The following is a 17,069-nucleotide window of genomic DNA, read 5'->3' on the forward strand; positions in this document are numbered from 1 at the left end:
TGATCAGCTGCCCCATGGATGCTACATATCCATCATCGGACTATACATAAGTTTAACCACAAATAAATATATACAAATTTAAATGTCTTCGTCATATGCCCTGGAGAGTAGAATGAGCCCCGGCCTTTTCACCGCCTCTATATGCCTGTAAAGTCACTTGAGTAGAGAGTGCCTCGGGGAACAAGCTAACAGTGTAATGTGTAATGACATCATGCACGTTCACAAAACAGTAAGTAACTACGTGGGGGAAAAGTGTTGTTGATGCTTTCAAAACAGCGGTGTCTGTGCATGTTGTACAAACTTCACTGACACAAGCCATAAAGTAATCATACACGAGCTGATCTAATAGTTTTATACCTACAGACAAGTTGTGTAGTATTAGTAGCTATAGTATAGTATAGTATAGTAGACTATAGTGTCAGTAACAGTAGTTGTGCTGTGGTAATGGTGCTGTATTTACAATGGCAATAATACTGTTGCTAATGTTAGCTTTTCTTGGATGCAAAATAAGAGTGACTGTTCACGGATTTATGAGTAGTGACACTGTGCCGTTTACAAGCATAGTTTACAAGCTAGCTACACTACTTTATTGGGCCCAGGGATTTAAGGAGATCATTTTGTTTTTTCCTTGTAGCATTTCTATCAGTGGAATTATTTCATTATTACAGTTAGGCCTATGTTTATGCATACAAAGTATGCAAGTATTTTTTTCCTCCTTCAAATGTCATTCATTCATTTATCTGTATTATTTGGCTTCTTCACTCGATTCACTTTGCTGCATTTGCTCAAGTATCACATCTTAAAATATACACTGATCTAAATATCTTACAAAACAGTAACGTGTCTTACCATAGTCGAAGTCAAATCTGTGAATTGACCAGGACTGGACTGTTATTTCTGACGCTCGTACAGCCTGCGCTCCTCATGCACGAGGTTATCATTGAGGCTGCAGTTACACGTTTGGCCTGAGGGGGCAAAACTGACCAACTCCACATAGCCCCTTAAAGCAGTACTAAGTAACGTGTTTACCTTAATAAACCCTCCCCGTAGTCCCTGTGGGGGTGATACAAGTGTTTATGGAATGACTGGAGGGTCTTTCATCGCCCCCTGGTGTCTCTGGACAGAAAACCATGTTTGCAACTTCACTGCCACTGGTCCGGAGAAAGCAATACACACTAATGTAATCACGAAGAAGAAGCTAACAGGCTAATGGGCAAAGCTAACTGCGGGCTAACGTCACTTTAAACAGTATTTACAGCCAAGTTTGAGTAAAAAAAAATATTTCCATTGTATAATTGGATGCACAGTAACCCTCTGTCCCTTCACCTTTTCTGTCAGTGTAGGATTTACTCTCCAAGACAATTAATAAGTTAAAAAATCGTAACTTGCTACGACACCTGCAGTTGCGCTTATGGCCTCTAGGGGGAAGAGTTACTTAGTACTGCTTTAAAGGGGCTAGATGCAAGTTAACCATTTTATACTCACTACTGCCACCTCAGGTCATACGTGTAACTGCACCTTCTATATTAAGCTCGTGCATGACGGCACTTCGGACCCGAAGTGACACGTTTCTGAGTGACAGTGCAGAGTTTTAGAGGCAGGTGTGGTGAACAGGTCTGAGCTCATTCTACACATTAGGACATTGTTGAAACATTTAGGGGGAGGAAATTAGATAATTTTACCATTTTTAAACTCCGTATAGTCGCTTTAAAGCAACCGGTCGTACGGGCTCCTACAGCCGGTCTACGTGCAAAACACGCAAGAAACATACTGAGCACGCGTGTGACGTGCTTATTTTCAAGCCATAGACCCGGCGCTGACCCGCCGCAGACCCGCCGCTGACCCGCCGCAGACCCGCCGCTGACCCGCCGCAGACCCGCCGCTGACCCGCCGCAGACCCGCCGCTGACCCGCCGCAGACCCGCCGCAGACCCGCCGCTGACCCGCCGCAGACCCGCCGCTGACCCGCCGCAGACCCGCCGCTGACCCGCCGCAGACCCGCCGCTGACCCGCCGCAGACCCGCCGCTGACCCGCCGCAGACCCGCCGCAGACCCGCCGCTGACCCGCCGCAGACCCGCCGCAGACCCGCCGCTGACCCGCCGCAGACCCGCCGCTGACCCGCTGTACTGCCAGTGTATGTCTTTTATACGTTTTGTATGAGACTTTATTCGTAGGTCGCACTTGCGGACTCCGTATGTGTGTCGCGTGCCATGCGTGTGGCTAACGCACGTTCACATATCTCCTACATCCTCCACACATGTCGTGTTAGTTGTTCGTGAGTTGCCCGTTCGGTGAGAGTGACATACTGCTTCAGTGGTGCCATTTATACAAAGTTTTTGCACTATGCCGAGGGGGAGAGGGAAGGAGAGAACAGGTGTCAGAGAGGGAGGAGAGAGTAAAGGGTGACAGACAGGGCATATACTCACCGCGGCTTTCTCTCTCCAACTCCTGGAAAACTGTGTCACACTGCCCAAACACTGCCCTTTCTGTGTCCAAAGATGACATATATAGACTGTACCCTCCAAATAACTAGCTGCGGCATTTAGCGCGGCCATCAAAAGTAGGTTTCTCAGATTGGGTTGTCCAGGTTTAGAGCTTCAAAATGAGGAGCAGCAGGTCCATGTTTACTTCCATTTAGTTGGTGAAACTGTTTTGAACCTCTTAGAGCCAAAAACAAGAATCGGATATTTGGTGTCAATGCCTCATATTGCATTTGTTTTCCAGAACTGCCTCTGTTATTCAATCATTTTAATCATACTCTATCAACAAATGATAGCAAATATGGCGTACAAACATCTAGTTTACATATTCAACTCTCCACTCAGACTTTGACTAACCCTGACCTGATAAAAGGCTACCACTGAGTCGACATATGTTTGGAGGTAAGAGAAATCTACGCAGACATTGAGAGAACATCTGGGTCAGACCCGGGACCTTCCTGTTGTGAGGGGAGAGCACTAACCACACCTGTCCTCATGTAACAAGAGCAAACACAGGGGTGTACCAACGTGCTTCACAGAAATAGCTTTTTCCTCTTCTTCTCTTAAATAATACATTTGCAGTTTTCCGTCCTCAAGACCAAAGACGACTGTGCCGACGTGTCACTTCTCACCTGTCGTTCTCAGACTGAGCGGGTGTGTGACAGGTTGATTCTTTGATTTGTTACACCGGGAGAATCTACAGAATACGGAATACTGGCCTGAAAGTGTATTCTGTAATGAATTCCGATACTTTGAGTAAGTGTATTCTGAATACTTTGAATACTGTGTCAGGGCATTAAAAAGCATTCAAATGAATTTGACCAAAATTAAGGCCTTAAGGAATAATTCTCTGTTTTCCATACTGAGATATGTTCTTACCTGAGCTTAGACGAGTTGATCTGTACCTGTCTGGTCTTTGAGCGTGACTGAGCGCACGCACAAAAGAACTTTTTTTTTTTTTTTATCCGTAAACAAACTACAAGCTTCCGTATATAGAATTGCGCGTCATCGTCTTGCCGTCCCTCCTCGTTCTGTGATTGGTCCCCAAATCCATCCAAAGATTTCGGCCATGGCCCCCAGTCAGCCCCCCATTTTTTATCCAATTGATTCCTGAATTTTTCCCTAATTTTCCCCGTTTTTCACACATTTCTTGACAGCGGAGATGAACCTCATATTGTACATTTGCAGATAAACACAACTGTTCAGTTTGCTAGTTCTAGACGACAAATATTTTAGTGTAGTTTATCTGAAAAAGAATCGTTCAGGTATCGGTATTGAAAAGCCAGTATCATTAAAGCACCGGTATGGCCAAGCGTGTACCTTGAACAGCGAACATGAGCTCTTTGGGGTCCAGCACGGGGGCCCTCTTGTCCTGGCTCTTCTTGGCCCCTTTGCGGTGGCCCCTCCTCTTCTTGCTCTCGCCCCACAGGTTGGAGCCGCCGTGCATGCTGGGAATGTTCAGGACGGCGATGCCCTCCAGGGAGATGCTGCTCAGGTCCAGGGTCACGCCGTCGCACTGTGGGAAAGAGAATAAAGTACAGATGACAGCTCAAGAACCTTTCCACTCTGAAGCCGGTGCTTTGCTCTCGGAGCGTCTGGGCACTCGGATCACGAAGGAAGTGGCTTTGGAGGAGCTGACTTCCAAGGCGAGGGGCCTGAGCGTTGGGAAGTTTCTTTGGAGTGTCTGTCAGACTGACCAGGGCTGTCTTCTCTGAGGCGCAGCAGCGGGATGAGAGCACAGCCAGAGCACCCTGACAAAGTTTGGATCTCCGCTCGTTTCCGTTGGGTCTTTCCAGTTCGTCCTTCGTTTCAGAGGTCTGGATACTTTCTTGTTTGCACTCTCAAAAGTTATTGTGTGGGTTACTGTGTCCTCAATACGCAGCTTTTTTTCTTTTATTTCAGGTGTCAGATTTTTTGGGCCAGTTTACTCCTATAAACTATCAGTGGCAATGCAATATTTGAATTATTACTTCAATACAAAAATAGCATCTGCACTATAGAAATTTTGAAAGCTTTTCCCGAATGGCTTTTCACTATCTCGATGAGGGCGGAGCCTGCAGGTTTGCTCAATGTCCTGCCTGATTTATTGAGCTGTGAAACCCAAAAGTCAAGGTGAAAAGGAAAATATTTATTTTTATTTCTATCACATGAACAGCCATAGCTTATTCAAAGATTAAACATGATAACCGATATAATGGGGCTACAGTGGCACAGACAGTAGAGGGTCGGCGGTTCGATTCCAGAAGGTGCACTATGTCGTTGTGTCCTTGGGCAAGACACTCCACCCACCTTGTCTCCAGTGCCTGACACTGATATATGAATGGGTGTTTTTCCTTAAAGGGTCTATACAGAGTTCAAAAATGTTAAAACTAAGAATTCTCCTCCTCCTACATGTTCCTCCATGTCCTAATGTGTAGAATGAGCTCAGACCTCTTCACCACAACTGCCTCTAAAATCCTGCACTGTCACTCAGAAAGTTGTTACTTCGGGTCCAAAGTGCCGTCATGCACGAGCTTCATATAGAAGCTGCAGTTACACATGTGACCTGAGATGGCAGTAGTGAGTGTAAAATGGCTAGTCCCTTTAATGGAAAGCGCTGTAGAAATGTGACCATTTACCATTGTCTGTCATGTATTTTACAATACTGGCTAGTGACTTCCCGTTTTTTGCATTTGAGACTCAGTGTGGAAATCGGCCACAGGTTTGCTCACCTCGGATCCTATTTTATACATTATGTTGCAGACTTTGCTTCTAATTTCCCCTCTGGGGCCAGGACTCCCCTGAAAAAGAGATTCTTAATCTCAGTGGGACTGTCCTGGTTAAATAAAGGTCAATAACATAACAATTTTGGAACCATAAGAGATGGAGACTTACTGTTTTTACTTGTGTCAGTTCAACACTGACACCTTTTCTACGTATCATACACATTCTTTAAATCAGTCAAAAATATCGATCAATAAATATCGGTGGTGCAAATATGCATTGGACAATCGACATCCCAAAAAAAGGCATCAGCCTTAGAAAAACCCATATCGGTCGACCTCTAAAGAAAACCAAAATCCAGAAGAAAAAAATATATAACTTTTTTAGAATATGTCAACAAAACAAAACCCATACATTTAAACCTAATTTTATGCATTATTCACTGTTGGACATTTTACTAATTTACTAATAAACTGCCTTTTTATATGAAAACATTTCATATAATAAAACAATCTCATATTTAGGTCAGTATCTCCAGCAGAAGCTGATGGTGACGTCTCTCAGGCCTCGCCTCATGAAAACCAAGCTTGAGCTGCGATTGATTTCCACCCATTTTAATACCTCCCCTTTAAACCTAATAAAGTGCGTAGTCAAGTCCTGCTTTGGTGCGCCCCGCGCCCCGGCGCTGACCCAGAGGCGGCGTGATCCTGGCCCCACACCGGGCCCTGTCACTGGGCTGCGGTTAATGAAAGGCTCTAACCAGGGGAAGATGAATTGTACAGACGCCATCTTCATTATCACTCAATATCGCACACAGCGGGGTCATGCGGGCTAATTACCTGTGTGTTAGCGAGCGGCGGCGTGAGGGGGAGCGCGCTCTACGCTCATGAGTCACACTTCAGCTGTCGGAGAACACTACAAAGAGCACTATTTGTGGAACAACTGGGTTAGCAATATTTGTTTGACTGGAAATAAATGGAATATCTGACTTGGTGCAGAGTTTTTGAGCTGGGAATGTCACGTTTGTCACAATATCTCATGGAGTCTAAATATAACACAGGCATGAAGTGTTTATTTGTCATTTGCATTAAAATTAGGGCCTGATCGATATGGATTTTTAGGGTCCGATACCGATATGAAGGGGGTAGTGCACCACATGTCATCATCAGAGACATCTTAAGGTCTGTTTGGTTGTAGCTGGAACTGGGGCGGGTGTACGGGTGAGCCAGATCCCGCCAATTACCGTTGCACGGCTCCTCGTTGTTTAATCCTTACATAAGAGTATCATACCAATGTAAAGGTGTTCAGGTGTACTTCTAAGAGCTTATGACCAAGTGCCCACTCACCTCCACCTCCACAAAGTCATGGAGCTTCTTACACGTGGCCGAAAAGGTCTCGGAAGTGCCGAACTCAAAGTACCACAGCTTGTTCTTTGTTCTGCAGAGACACAACAGGAGAAGCTTCAGACGCACATCCAGATAAAGCACACTTTGACTCAACAACAGCAGCACAGCCTTTCTGTTCTAAGGGGGAAATGTTGTTAGTGTTTTATCCTGAATGCAGACCAGACTTCACACAGACAAATGAGCGAGTTGGTGTGAGACGTTTCCTGAATGCTGTGGTTCTCAAACTGTGGAGCATGTTTCAGCGGAGTCCTGTCCTGTTTGCAGACAGTGGGTTTCACTCTCTTTAATGCCTAAATACTGTCATCTTAATGCCACAAACGCACATTCATTTTGGCACAGTGCATTTGGCTAGGTCTTTATTGTCAAGTTCATCAAGTTGGCACAATCGCAGAAAAGCAGAGTTGCATAACAAACAATGAAACATTTGCATTGTATGGCAAATAAATCAGTGTGGTAACTGGACCCGGCAGCACATGCAGTATTATAATCTTCATACTAGTTTGGCAGTTTGATTGTATTACCTTGAAGGGCTGAGTCCCGGAGCACATGGCTACTTAAGGCGAGACACGGCAGGTGAAAGTACATTTTTCACGCAGTGGTAAAAGGAGAAATGGAGATTTCGCTTTGACCACTTCGTTTTCTCCCGATTTGAACTTGTTTACCTTAATAAATCATTCCGTAGTCCCTCTGGGGGTAATACAAGTGTTAATGGGATGATGGGGGGTCTTTCATCTCCCCCTGGTGTCTCTGGCCAGAAAACCACAATTACAACTTTGCAGCCTACGGGTCGGAGTCACCAATACACACGAATGGAATCATCAAAGAAGAAGCTAACAGGCTAACGGGCAAAGCTAACTGCGGGCTAGTTCCACTTAAACAGTATTTACAGCCAAGTTTGAGTGAAAAAAAATACTTCCATTGTGTAATTGGATGAACAATATCCCTCTCTCCCTCTGTCTTTTCTGTCAGCGTAGGATTTACTCTTCAGACAATTAATAAAGTAAGTAAAAAACGTAACATGCTACGACACTTGTAGTGGCACTTGTGGCCTCTAGGGGCATGAGTTACTTAGGACTGCTTTAAGCGCAAAATGCCTTATTTTTCACATATATGAAAACATAAAATGACAGAAAAGTTTCAAATTAATATCTCTAAATGTGTGTGTTTTTTTTCACCTGCAGCGTCTGGCCTTGATATGCGTTTAAACAAAAGGAGCTGTTGGACTGATTCTCCCACAGCTCTGACTCTGCTCTGAGCCTCCTCAGTGAGGGTAGAAGCTGCTGTGAACGTTAGCACTAGCCGTGCTAGCATTAGCGAGTGCGTTGCGATTAGCCTATTTATTTATCATGGAGTAAATGTTATGGCTGTACTAAAGAGATGGTGTGACTGTACAGCCTCAACCAGTATGATACATCGTTGTTTAAATGAGTGACCAAGCTAGCTGCTAACCAACAAACAGGCATTAGCTTTATCTTCTCCGCCTTGTTGGGAGTGTTCCTCAGGCTCCAGCTCAACGTTTCTCTTTTCCACTTCTTTGACTAGCTTTTTCAATTCTACTTCACGATGCTTTTTGGCTGTGATTACCTGAATATTTCTACAGTTCTTCTTCCTACAGTATTTCAGAAGTGTCAACACTGCCACTGACGGAGGTAAACTCTGATGTGTCCCAGTAATCCCCGTCTGAAGCTGTAGGTTGGGCTCAGAGCTAATATCACTCCTGGGGGAGTCACAGGGGTCTCTCTGCCTGAACGTAACGGCCCAGTCAGGGGTGTGTGTGTGTGTGTGTGTGTGTGTGTGTGTGTGTGTGTGTGTGTAGGTGTGTGTGTGTGTGTGTGTGTGTGTGTGTATATAATCTCAGTGGCCCTCAATTAGCCCAGGCCGGGGTGCAGTTCCCCTGGCTCCCCTGCCCCTCTCTCCCCATGGCTCGGGCTGATGATCAATGACCTCTCGTGGGCCAGTCACCATCTGGACACACCACTGCGCTTCATTATATCCTCCTAATTAACGCCATCCAGCGTGTTTGCATACAGTGAGGAGGCGGCCCAGGCGGGAGGCGCAGCGCACACGCGCCTTCCACAAAATCATACACTGAGGATCGTTCAGCACGGATTTAGATTCAGGGGACATTTATGTAATAATCTGTAATATTTGCTGAGATTGCAACGTTATCATATGTATAATAACAAGCAAGACATTCATTTGCACATTAGCGACGGCTCTGGAATCACAGAAGAGGAAACATGACTGTCTTCATCTTTGACTGGAGGAATACAAAACTGATATCACTGGATTTCCTTGTGTTGTTGTCGTAACTTTTCTCTTCTTTTAAGTAAGCAAGTGCTCTATTTGTCTTTGTACGAGCGTACAATGAAATAGTGTTCAGGTGTTAGTCCTGAGCCGCTGCAGCTGAGCCGCGCCGTCACTGTGGGCCGACCTGACCAGCATGAAACCCAAACACCCGGACGAAACCTGGCTGGCTGCCTTCAGTCTCCTCTGATCCTCTGAAACGATGCAGCGCCTCTAGAGCATGGTGTCCTGCACTAGTCAGCTCCTCCACCTCCGTCCTCCTGCGCAGCTCCCTCCGCTCCACAACAGTCTTTCACCATCTTCTTCTGGAAAGAGCTTAGCAGTTAATCTGTTTTATTCTCCAGTGAACGTCATTAGCTAGAACAATTAAAGACATATGTGGCTTAGCTGTGAGTCTCGCCCGGATACCTCCTCGTTTGCCCCTTTTTTGTTTCCTGTAGCTCCTCTTGTGACGCCTCCACTGTGCTGCAGGTGTGGGGGCTCTCAGTGCCTCTTCAGTGTTTAAGAAGAAGAAATGTGTCGGTCTCAAATGGGTTTAGCTGATAAGCTAGCTTTTTGTTTACTTTTAAAAAGCTGCTTTCTTCAGGACCATTATGGACTCTCTCCACCAAACCCCTTTACGTCACATATTTATTGAGCTGTGATCTTCACATTTCCTCAGTGTTATTGTTGACATTAGGTTAAGGGCTCATGATAAGGGCTCAAACATGGCAAAGACATACAAAAATATCCTGAAAAACAATGTGGAACAGAAACTACAAATGCAGTTCACAGTTTAGTTCGTCAAAGAAAAAAGGTTGACACACTGCAGCTCCAGCAGAGTGACAGTGCAGGATTTCAGAGGGAGTTGTGGGGAATAGGCCTCATTCTACACATTAGGAGCAAGTGTTCTGGACTTAAACTCTGTCTAGTCCAGAACAAAAACATTATTCTCTGGCAAATAACTCAAACTTCAACACAAGATTATTGTTACCACCTACATATACTCCATTACACACAAGAACATTTGACCGTTTAGTAGAAACTTTGTCGTGCAAAACTCTTGCTCGGTGTAGCCGAGTGAAAAAGAACAGTCGCCTGTGGAAGAGCATCGCCAGTGATGTGTCTCATTAATCACCATTATACTGAGCTTTCCTTATTTACACCTGTCGATCCCCCACACATACACCTCATGTAAAAATAGTGCTAACGGTCCCGCAATGAGGATTAGTGCGTCGCCACGATCACGAGCAGCGTTTTGTGTCTGAAATCTCAATTTACAGCTCCGCGACCGAGGTGTTTAATCAAATAATGAACACTGACTGAGGCCTAATGGAGCCGTTTAAAAACACTGACAGACATCGCAGATCCACGCTCGTATGGAGTAACATGGACTCACTCTCAACCTTTGTCTGAACAGTCTTCCCCTGATCCCCAGTGTGGATGTGAAAACAAGAGGGCTGCTAGCAAGACCGCGCTAACAGATAGGCTAAGTGAGGCCTTTGCAACTGTAACAACGAAGTGTGCTTTGGAATAAAGTGGTCCAGACGACTGTGGGGTTAATGCGGCGTTCCAGGAACTGGTAGTGAGTCTACACGTTTTCTGTGCATAAATATAAATACTCGGTGCACAGTGCTGTGAGCTCGTGCCATGACACCGACAGAGCAGACATGTATCCAAAAAACACTGGTTTTAAAGCCTTTTAAACAGTCCTAAAATGTCAGGCTAGTAGACATATTTCACAGTGAAGTGACAGTTTTCGATTCAATTCATTTCACAAGGGGCCAATTCAATTTGATTAAATTTGGATTCACTTAAGGAGATCACACAGCACAAGTTTACTCGGACATGGAAAAACTAATGCAACAAATAGTAGAAACTAACTTAAAAATAAATAAAAACTAACTAAAAATATGAATATTTACACCCAATGCAGTTACATTAATCATGTACTTTTCATTTAACAAGAGTTAACAAGTCACATGGTAATATCTTGGAAAAAAGACGTATTGAAAGGATCAGTTTAAGGGTTTTTTGAATGGATGTGGGGCTATTCAAAGGAAAATGGATTTAAATTGATGAATTAAACTCAGCCCTCCTTCTACCTGCCTGTCCGTCCGTGCCGCTCTCCCTCACTCAGTGCAGCACACGCTTCAGGCCACTCCAGATTACCCACGGATTAGACAAGCAAATCAGGTACTTACGTCAAACAAAGTGATCTGAAGCAAAGCCACAGATGGACAGAGTGGGTGTAGTCGAAGAGTGGACATGTAGTGCTGATAAATATATATATACAGTATATCATAAATCATGGAATCATGGAAAGGTGGTTGAGGCTCATGGTTAAGTCATGGAAAACTTCAAGTGGAAATGTGACCAAACCCCGGACAGTTCAAGGAAGCTACTGTACTTCCTCTTTATCGCTGAGTTCACTGCCTTCAACTCTGTAGTACATTTGAACCACTCGTCAGACTAACACTAAAATCATGTAGGGCGGGATGAATGAGAGTGAGTGTGGGACAATGGATGTAAATGGCTACAATCTGGTGTGGTGTGTTCATTAACATGCACTGTCCCTTTAAACCAATGAATAAAATTAACAATCACTAGAAACACTATCTGTCAGGAAAAAGACAATGTTGTGTTCTACAAAACAACACATTTTCCTGCAAATATAGCTTTTCAAAAAAATAAAAAGGGGCAGTTTTGTTTCCCCTTTTTCCAATTTGAAATAGTTCCAAGTACCCCCTGCTCGGTCCTCCAGTACCTCCAGGAGTCCCCGTACCCCTGTTTGGGAATGCAGTTTTCACAGAAATCTCTTTTCCTCCAAAGTTTTCATTTGTCTCCAGTTTAGTTTTGAAAATCAAAATTGTTTACAAATCTCAGGAAATGAATTATTTCTAAATGGAAGAACAACAATAGATATCCGCAAACATTTTAGCACAACAGGAACTTGCCAATCTCACGGAATTGTGTTTTCCAGGAAAAGTCGGACCCCAAGAGGAGCTTTTTGGGAGCTGTCACCGCGCTGTTACAGGGGAAGACTCAGAGATTACTCAAAGATGCGTGAAACACAGCTCAGGTATGTTTTTGACTAGAGAACAACGTTGTAACATGGTAATAAGCTCTAAAAAGTGGATTTAGCATAACACCGGCCTTTAAAACATCATGAGACTGCAGAAAGGACAGTCAACTTTATTTACACATGATATTTTGTTTGTCCGTGATCCTCATTAATCCAGGACTTCCTCACAGTTCATCAGAAACGTGTCAGTATCGCAGTAATCAATGCCGGAGCTGATTTGTTTCCATTAGTCTTTGGCCGCTGGGGGAAAGTGCTGCGATGCCACTATTTCACCATCACCGCGCGAAACCCCCCGAGCTCCAAACTCCAGGGTTACAGGATCCGAAACGGCAGCTCGACCCATTCATCTCGGAGGTGGAGGCCAGAGGAGTGCTGACACGCGCAAGTCGCCGCAGTAAATAATGGCTCACAACAGCGGCGTATTAGTATAAGCAGAGTAACAATCACTGCATTATTGATTTCCTCATTAGGACTTTTGTCAGGACCATTTAGCCATGTTATGAATGAGCTTTCATTAGGGCACTTGCAAGGTATGGCCCGGGTTGATTTATAATGTGCAACATGGTCAATAAGAGCAGCGGCAGAGAGAAGGGGCAGGGGCCGTGAAGTCTGAAGGGCCTCCAGCTCAGAATGAGGACAGGAGACAGGACGAGGGGTGTGGTGGGAGTACAACAGTCAACGGTAAACTTCAGAGAGGTCACAAAGATCCATCCCAGCTCCTTTCTAATGCCCACATACTGCTACAGACGCACAAAACATCCATCAAAGAAAGGAATGAGGGGCATTTATGATCTTCAATAAAGGACATTGGCCACAAAAGACCATTTCTGAGCAAAAAAGGTTTACAATTTCATTTCAGCCAAATGGACCATGCAGTATATTTGCTCACTTTGACAAACTTACAAAGTAACAATAGTTGAGTAATGTAGTAATTTTACTCAGAAATGTACTTGTACTGCCAGTTTGAATCCCATTTGGTGTGTTTTAATATAGGGTTAGGGTTAACCTGGCCGACAACAACAACAAACCATAAAACCATGGGGACGCAGTAAAAACATATTTCCTCTCCTCCTGCTAAAGCATGGTGGTGCAGAGGCAGCGGCAGGAGCTCCGACAACAGGCAGGAGTTTTGCACTGAGTATTACTTTTACACGCGAATACAACCGATATAATTTGCCATGTTACACAGGGGGATCTAGACTATTAGTGGAGGCCGTCCCGCCTTTGCTCTGCCTGATCCTGTCAGACCTCAGACACTAAGCAGGACGGGCCTGGCTGGTATGAGAGACCGTTTGGAAACACAGAGGAGTGAAACGGTCGTGGGTCGTTTTTTTGCCCTGGACAAGCGGCGGGACAGGGTCAAGGTTTGCAGTGTTAAAAGTTACATTTGCAAAAGTAGTGTTTTTCCCTGCATAGACAGGGATATTTTAAAGGGGGTTAAATGTTTACATCTGTCTTGTTTCTGTCCTCACTTCTGGGCTGACACGGCCCGTGTCCCGGGATTTATTTAGTCGTCTTTTAGTGTAAACACAGGCAGCTAAGAGCTCTGATAGTTCACTTAAAATGTGATTTGTGCTCGTTCCACTGTTGATGCAAATGAGCTGCTCTGCCTCCAAACCAAATGCCACAGACTCAGGCCCAGAGCCTCGGTGACCGTGAAGTGCACACCCTTTAGGGCTTTAGGGAGGACACAGAGAGCTTTCCACCAATACACCAGCCTTTGGGAACAATACACACAGACTCCAACAGGACACCAATCGACAGGCGAAGCTCTGAACCTCTCCAGTTGGGCCTTACCCAAATTAAAAGGCTTTACGACTGGAGCTGACAGCCTAATAGGCCAGAGTAACGCCTCATTTAAAAGCTAAGACCTCCCCAACGAAGATTTTTCCTTGCGTTATTGTCACTTTTTCGTCATATTTTTTGGTGTCTTATTTATGTCTCATTTTTGTTGCTATTTTGATGCTTTTTTCAAGAAGCTTTTACATTTGGGTGAAGTTAAACTGGAGAAAACGTGCTCGGCCAAGGCGGGGGTTAATTAATGCCAAAGAAAATACATGTATTTGTTTTGCAGAGTGATGGGAAATCTCAATATTCCAAAGCACAATGGACACAACTGGTGACGTTGGGGCAATAAATAGTGTACAACATTTCATTAGACATAGAAATGTAGATTTAAGGCAGTTTGAATCCGATGTAATGTTTTTTTTTTAATGAGATTTTAATTTAATCTAATGACTTTTAATGCCCTGTAGATTTTGACCATGATTTCATTTTAATAGGTTTGTTTCATCCACAATTATCTGCAGGAAAATATAAAAAGCTATTATTACCTCCACAGGTAATGATGCCACTACACTTTTTTCCAGCCACATTTGTTTCAATGAATCTCAATAAGAGGCTTTTCTTAAACTCCACTGTCCTGAAGGTCAGGTTTAGGGTTAGTTCGTATAAGTTTAAGATAGCGTTGTCCTGTGGAGGTGTGAACCCTTTCAAACTATTATGTATCGGGAGGCTTGAAAATGTTCAAAAGAATGAGGTTTGGATGGATTAACAGTAACTCAGCAGAACTAAAGTGTGTTTTGAACAGTGACAGGTGATTGTGCACTAAAGCTACACAACACCAGCAGCTCAGGTCAGGGCAGTTTGCAAACAAGCAAATGAAGGCAGCCTCTTTAAAATGCATATTCAAAACCAGCGGCTGCCACTGATCTGGGCGTGTCAGGTCCGTGCCCGGCCCCTGCCCGGCCCCCGCCCGGCCCCTGCAGGTGTGTGGGATTTCCCTCGGTTCACTCTTTGCTTTGGTTTTGCATGAATTAGTTCGGAAACATTACAATCTTCAGCCGCTGCTCTCCTCACTCACACATCACTCTGTGCTCACACTGGATCCCTGCTGGTTTTTAGAATTGATCTTAAAATACCCCCCCCCCCCCAAAATGGTAACTGTCCAATCATACATCCAAGCAACCGCTACTACGAAGCTATAGGTCCGTCAGGCTCCAAACTCCGCTGCAAAACAATGGTGTACACATGCCTTTCAGTCATGTGACCTTTGTTGTTATGGCAGCCATTTTGAATTCCAAAGTAGCATTATATAGTAGTTGTCCTTCTTTATAAAAGAAAGACAACTGATTGACTGATTGATTTTTATGGACTTGTAATCATTGCTCAAGTAGAAAACAGTAAAAACATGACCCCATAGATGCACATTTATGTCAAAAAAACAGTGAGTGTTTAAGCCACTCAAAACGTTAGCATGCTACTGGTTAGCATTTTGCTTCAACAGCTCAGCTCTGACGTCTCCAAACCTTGGCTTCAACATGTGACAGAGGACAGAGCTGAGCTGTTACTGTAGTATTTCCTCACTTTTCATAGATGTGAGACACACATGTGTGTGTCGTGTTGAAGCCATTGACAGTTTCTAACCAGTAGCATGCTAACGCCTTGAGCAGCTCAAACACTGACTCAGACTAAGACTCTGTTGACATGACAAACTCTAAAAATTGCATAAAAATACCACTGTCAATAATTGTCTTTCATTTTCATCCTGAGTAGAGATATTGTTACATGTTGTACTGCATCATTCTAATTCAGTATTCAAAATGGCCGCCGGAACTGTGCGTGATGTCATTGGAAACGCACGTATACCAGCACATGAGCACTGAGCAGATAACCACCAAAAACCCTACCAGACAAAGAAGCAAAAGCAAAATGGTGAAGCGATCTGCCTATGGAGACAGATAGTCAGATAGTCAGATAGTCAGATAGATAGATAGATAGATAGATAGATAGATAGATAGATAGATAGATAGATAGATAGATAGATAGATAGATAGATAGATAGATACACAGATAGACAGATAGATAGATAGATAGATAGATAGATAGATAGATAGATAGATAGATAGATAGATAGATAGATAGATAGATAGATAACCATAAAACACACCGTGGCTCACTCAAACCCGGGCATAAACATGAAGCATTTGGTTTATTTTGAAATGCTAGCTCTCCTATGGGCCATGATCTGTGATCTGTTCAAAGTGTTCCCATTGGGTGGAGGACGTGGCATCAGGGCAGTAACTTCCACCGTGGCCAATGCTGGGTCGTGCGCAGCTACAGCAGCAGGCCGGTCTGATTGTCCTGTCGATTTCCCCCACTTAACCTAACAAGCTCACCATGGCAACAAATCAGCCTTGTCCTGTTCATTAGGTAATTAGAGCTCCCCGTCGCGGTGATGGGAGCGTCGTTAGTTATCTGACAGACTGACAGCGAGTCTCATCTCACAGCTCCGTTAAAACAGGCCTCTTAAGCAGTCCCAGGGAGCAGACAGACATGTGGGATTTGTAGTTTTAGGCTTTAAAAGGTCGCTCATCAATCACAAACAGATGTACAGAGCGGTCCAGGAGAAACAGACGAGACTCTCAAACTGTCAGGTTTACGCTTTGTTCATTTCCAGTGGAGATCTTTTCATTTATTCTTTTGTCGTGCATTTAAGTCTGGAGCTTTTCTGGTTTTGACATAGTTTTAGAGCAATTGTAGAACTGATTTCGTCCTGATTTGCTCTTGATTTACAAATAAATGTTCTCGAGTATATTTGACTCTGATTGTATATAGTCCCACTCAGTGCTTCATTTGTAAATCAGTATTTTCAGGAACACTTTTGGTCTGTTGTGATGGATTGGGGGAACAGGCCAAAACATTTGACTCTCATTAAACACCATTATATCAGATTTTTTTTTTTGCCGGATCCTCCTAAATATTTCCCGGATCCTTTACCCTGAAAAAAATGAATTGTGGGAATGCGTTCCCCCAAACAGGGAGTCAAATTAAGCACTGGTCCCACTCTTCACAGAGGAACTGTGAGTTGAGTCTTCAGAGTGAAACGTCAGGTTAAACAATCAGTAACGTGACACTAAATACAATGTGCTCTTTGTTTTCAGTATAAAAGGCTGAGGCCACATGATCCCTCCAGTCTGTCACAGACCGACAGCTGAACAAGGAAGTCATGCGAGCTAGCAAACATTAAAAGTTACATTTAAAGGTCTGTTAAAAATCTGTAAAAGTGAGGGGAACAAAAACAACTCTTGTACTACTTTGAAAAGAGAA

General features: G+C 44.0%; 1 protein-coding gene across 1 annotated transcript in view; it reads right to left on the reverse strand.

Moving 5' to 3' along the window:
- The window catches only part of dgkb (diacylglycerol kinase, beta), a 152,189-nt gene that overhangs the window by 22,584 nt on the left and 112,536 nt on the right, over window positions 1-17,069 (reverse strand). The window contains exons 20-21 of the mRNA XM_079562229.1: window positions 6,530-6,620; window positions 3,801-3,996 (exon numbers count right to left, since the gene is read on the reverse strand). Coding sequence (XP_079418355.1) covers window positions 3,801-3,996; window positions 6,530-6,620 — 287 coding nt within the window. The remainder of the gene's footprint in view (window positions 1-3,800; window positions 3,997-6,529; window positions 6,621-17,069) is intronic.

The sequence above is a fragment of the Gobius niger genome, assembly GCF_951799975.1.
Source record: "Gobius niger genome assembly, chromosome: 8".
Taxonomy (NCBI): Eukaryota; Metazoa; Chordata; class Actinopteri; order Gobiiformes; family Gobiidae; genus Gobius; species Gobius niger.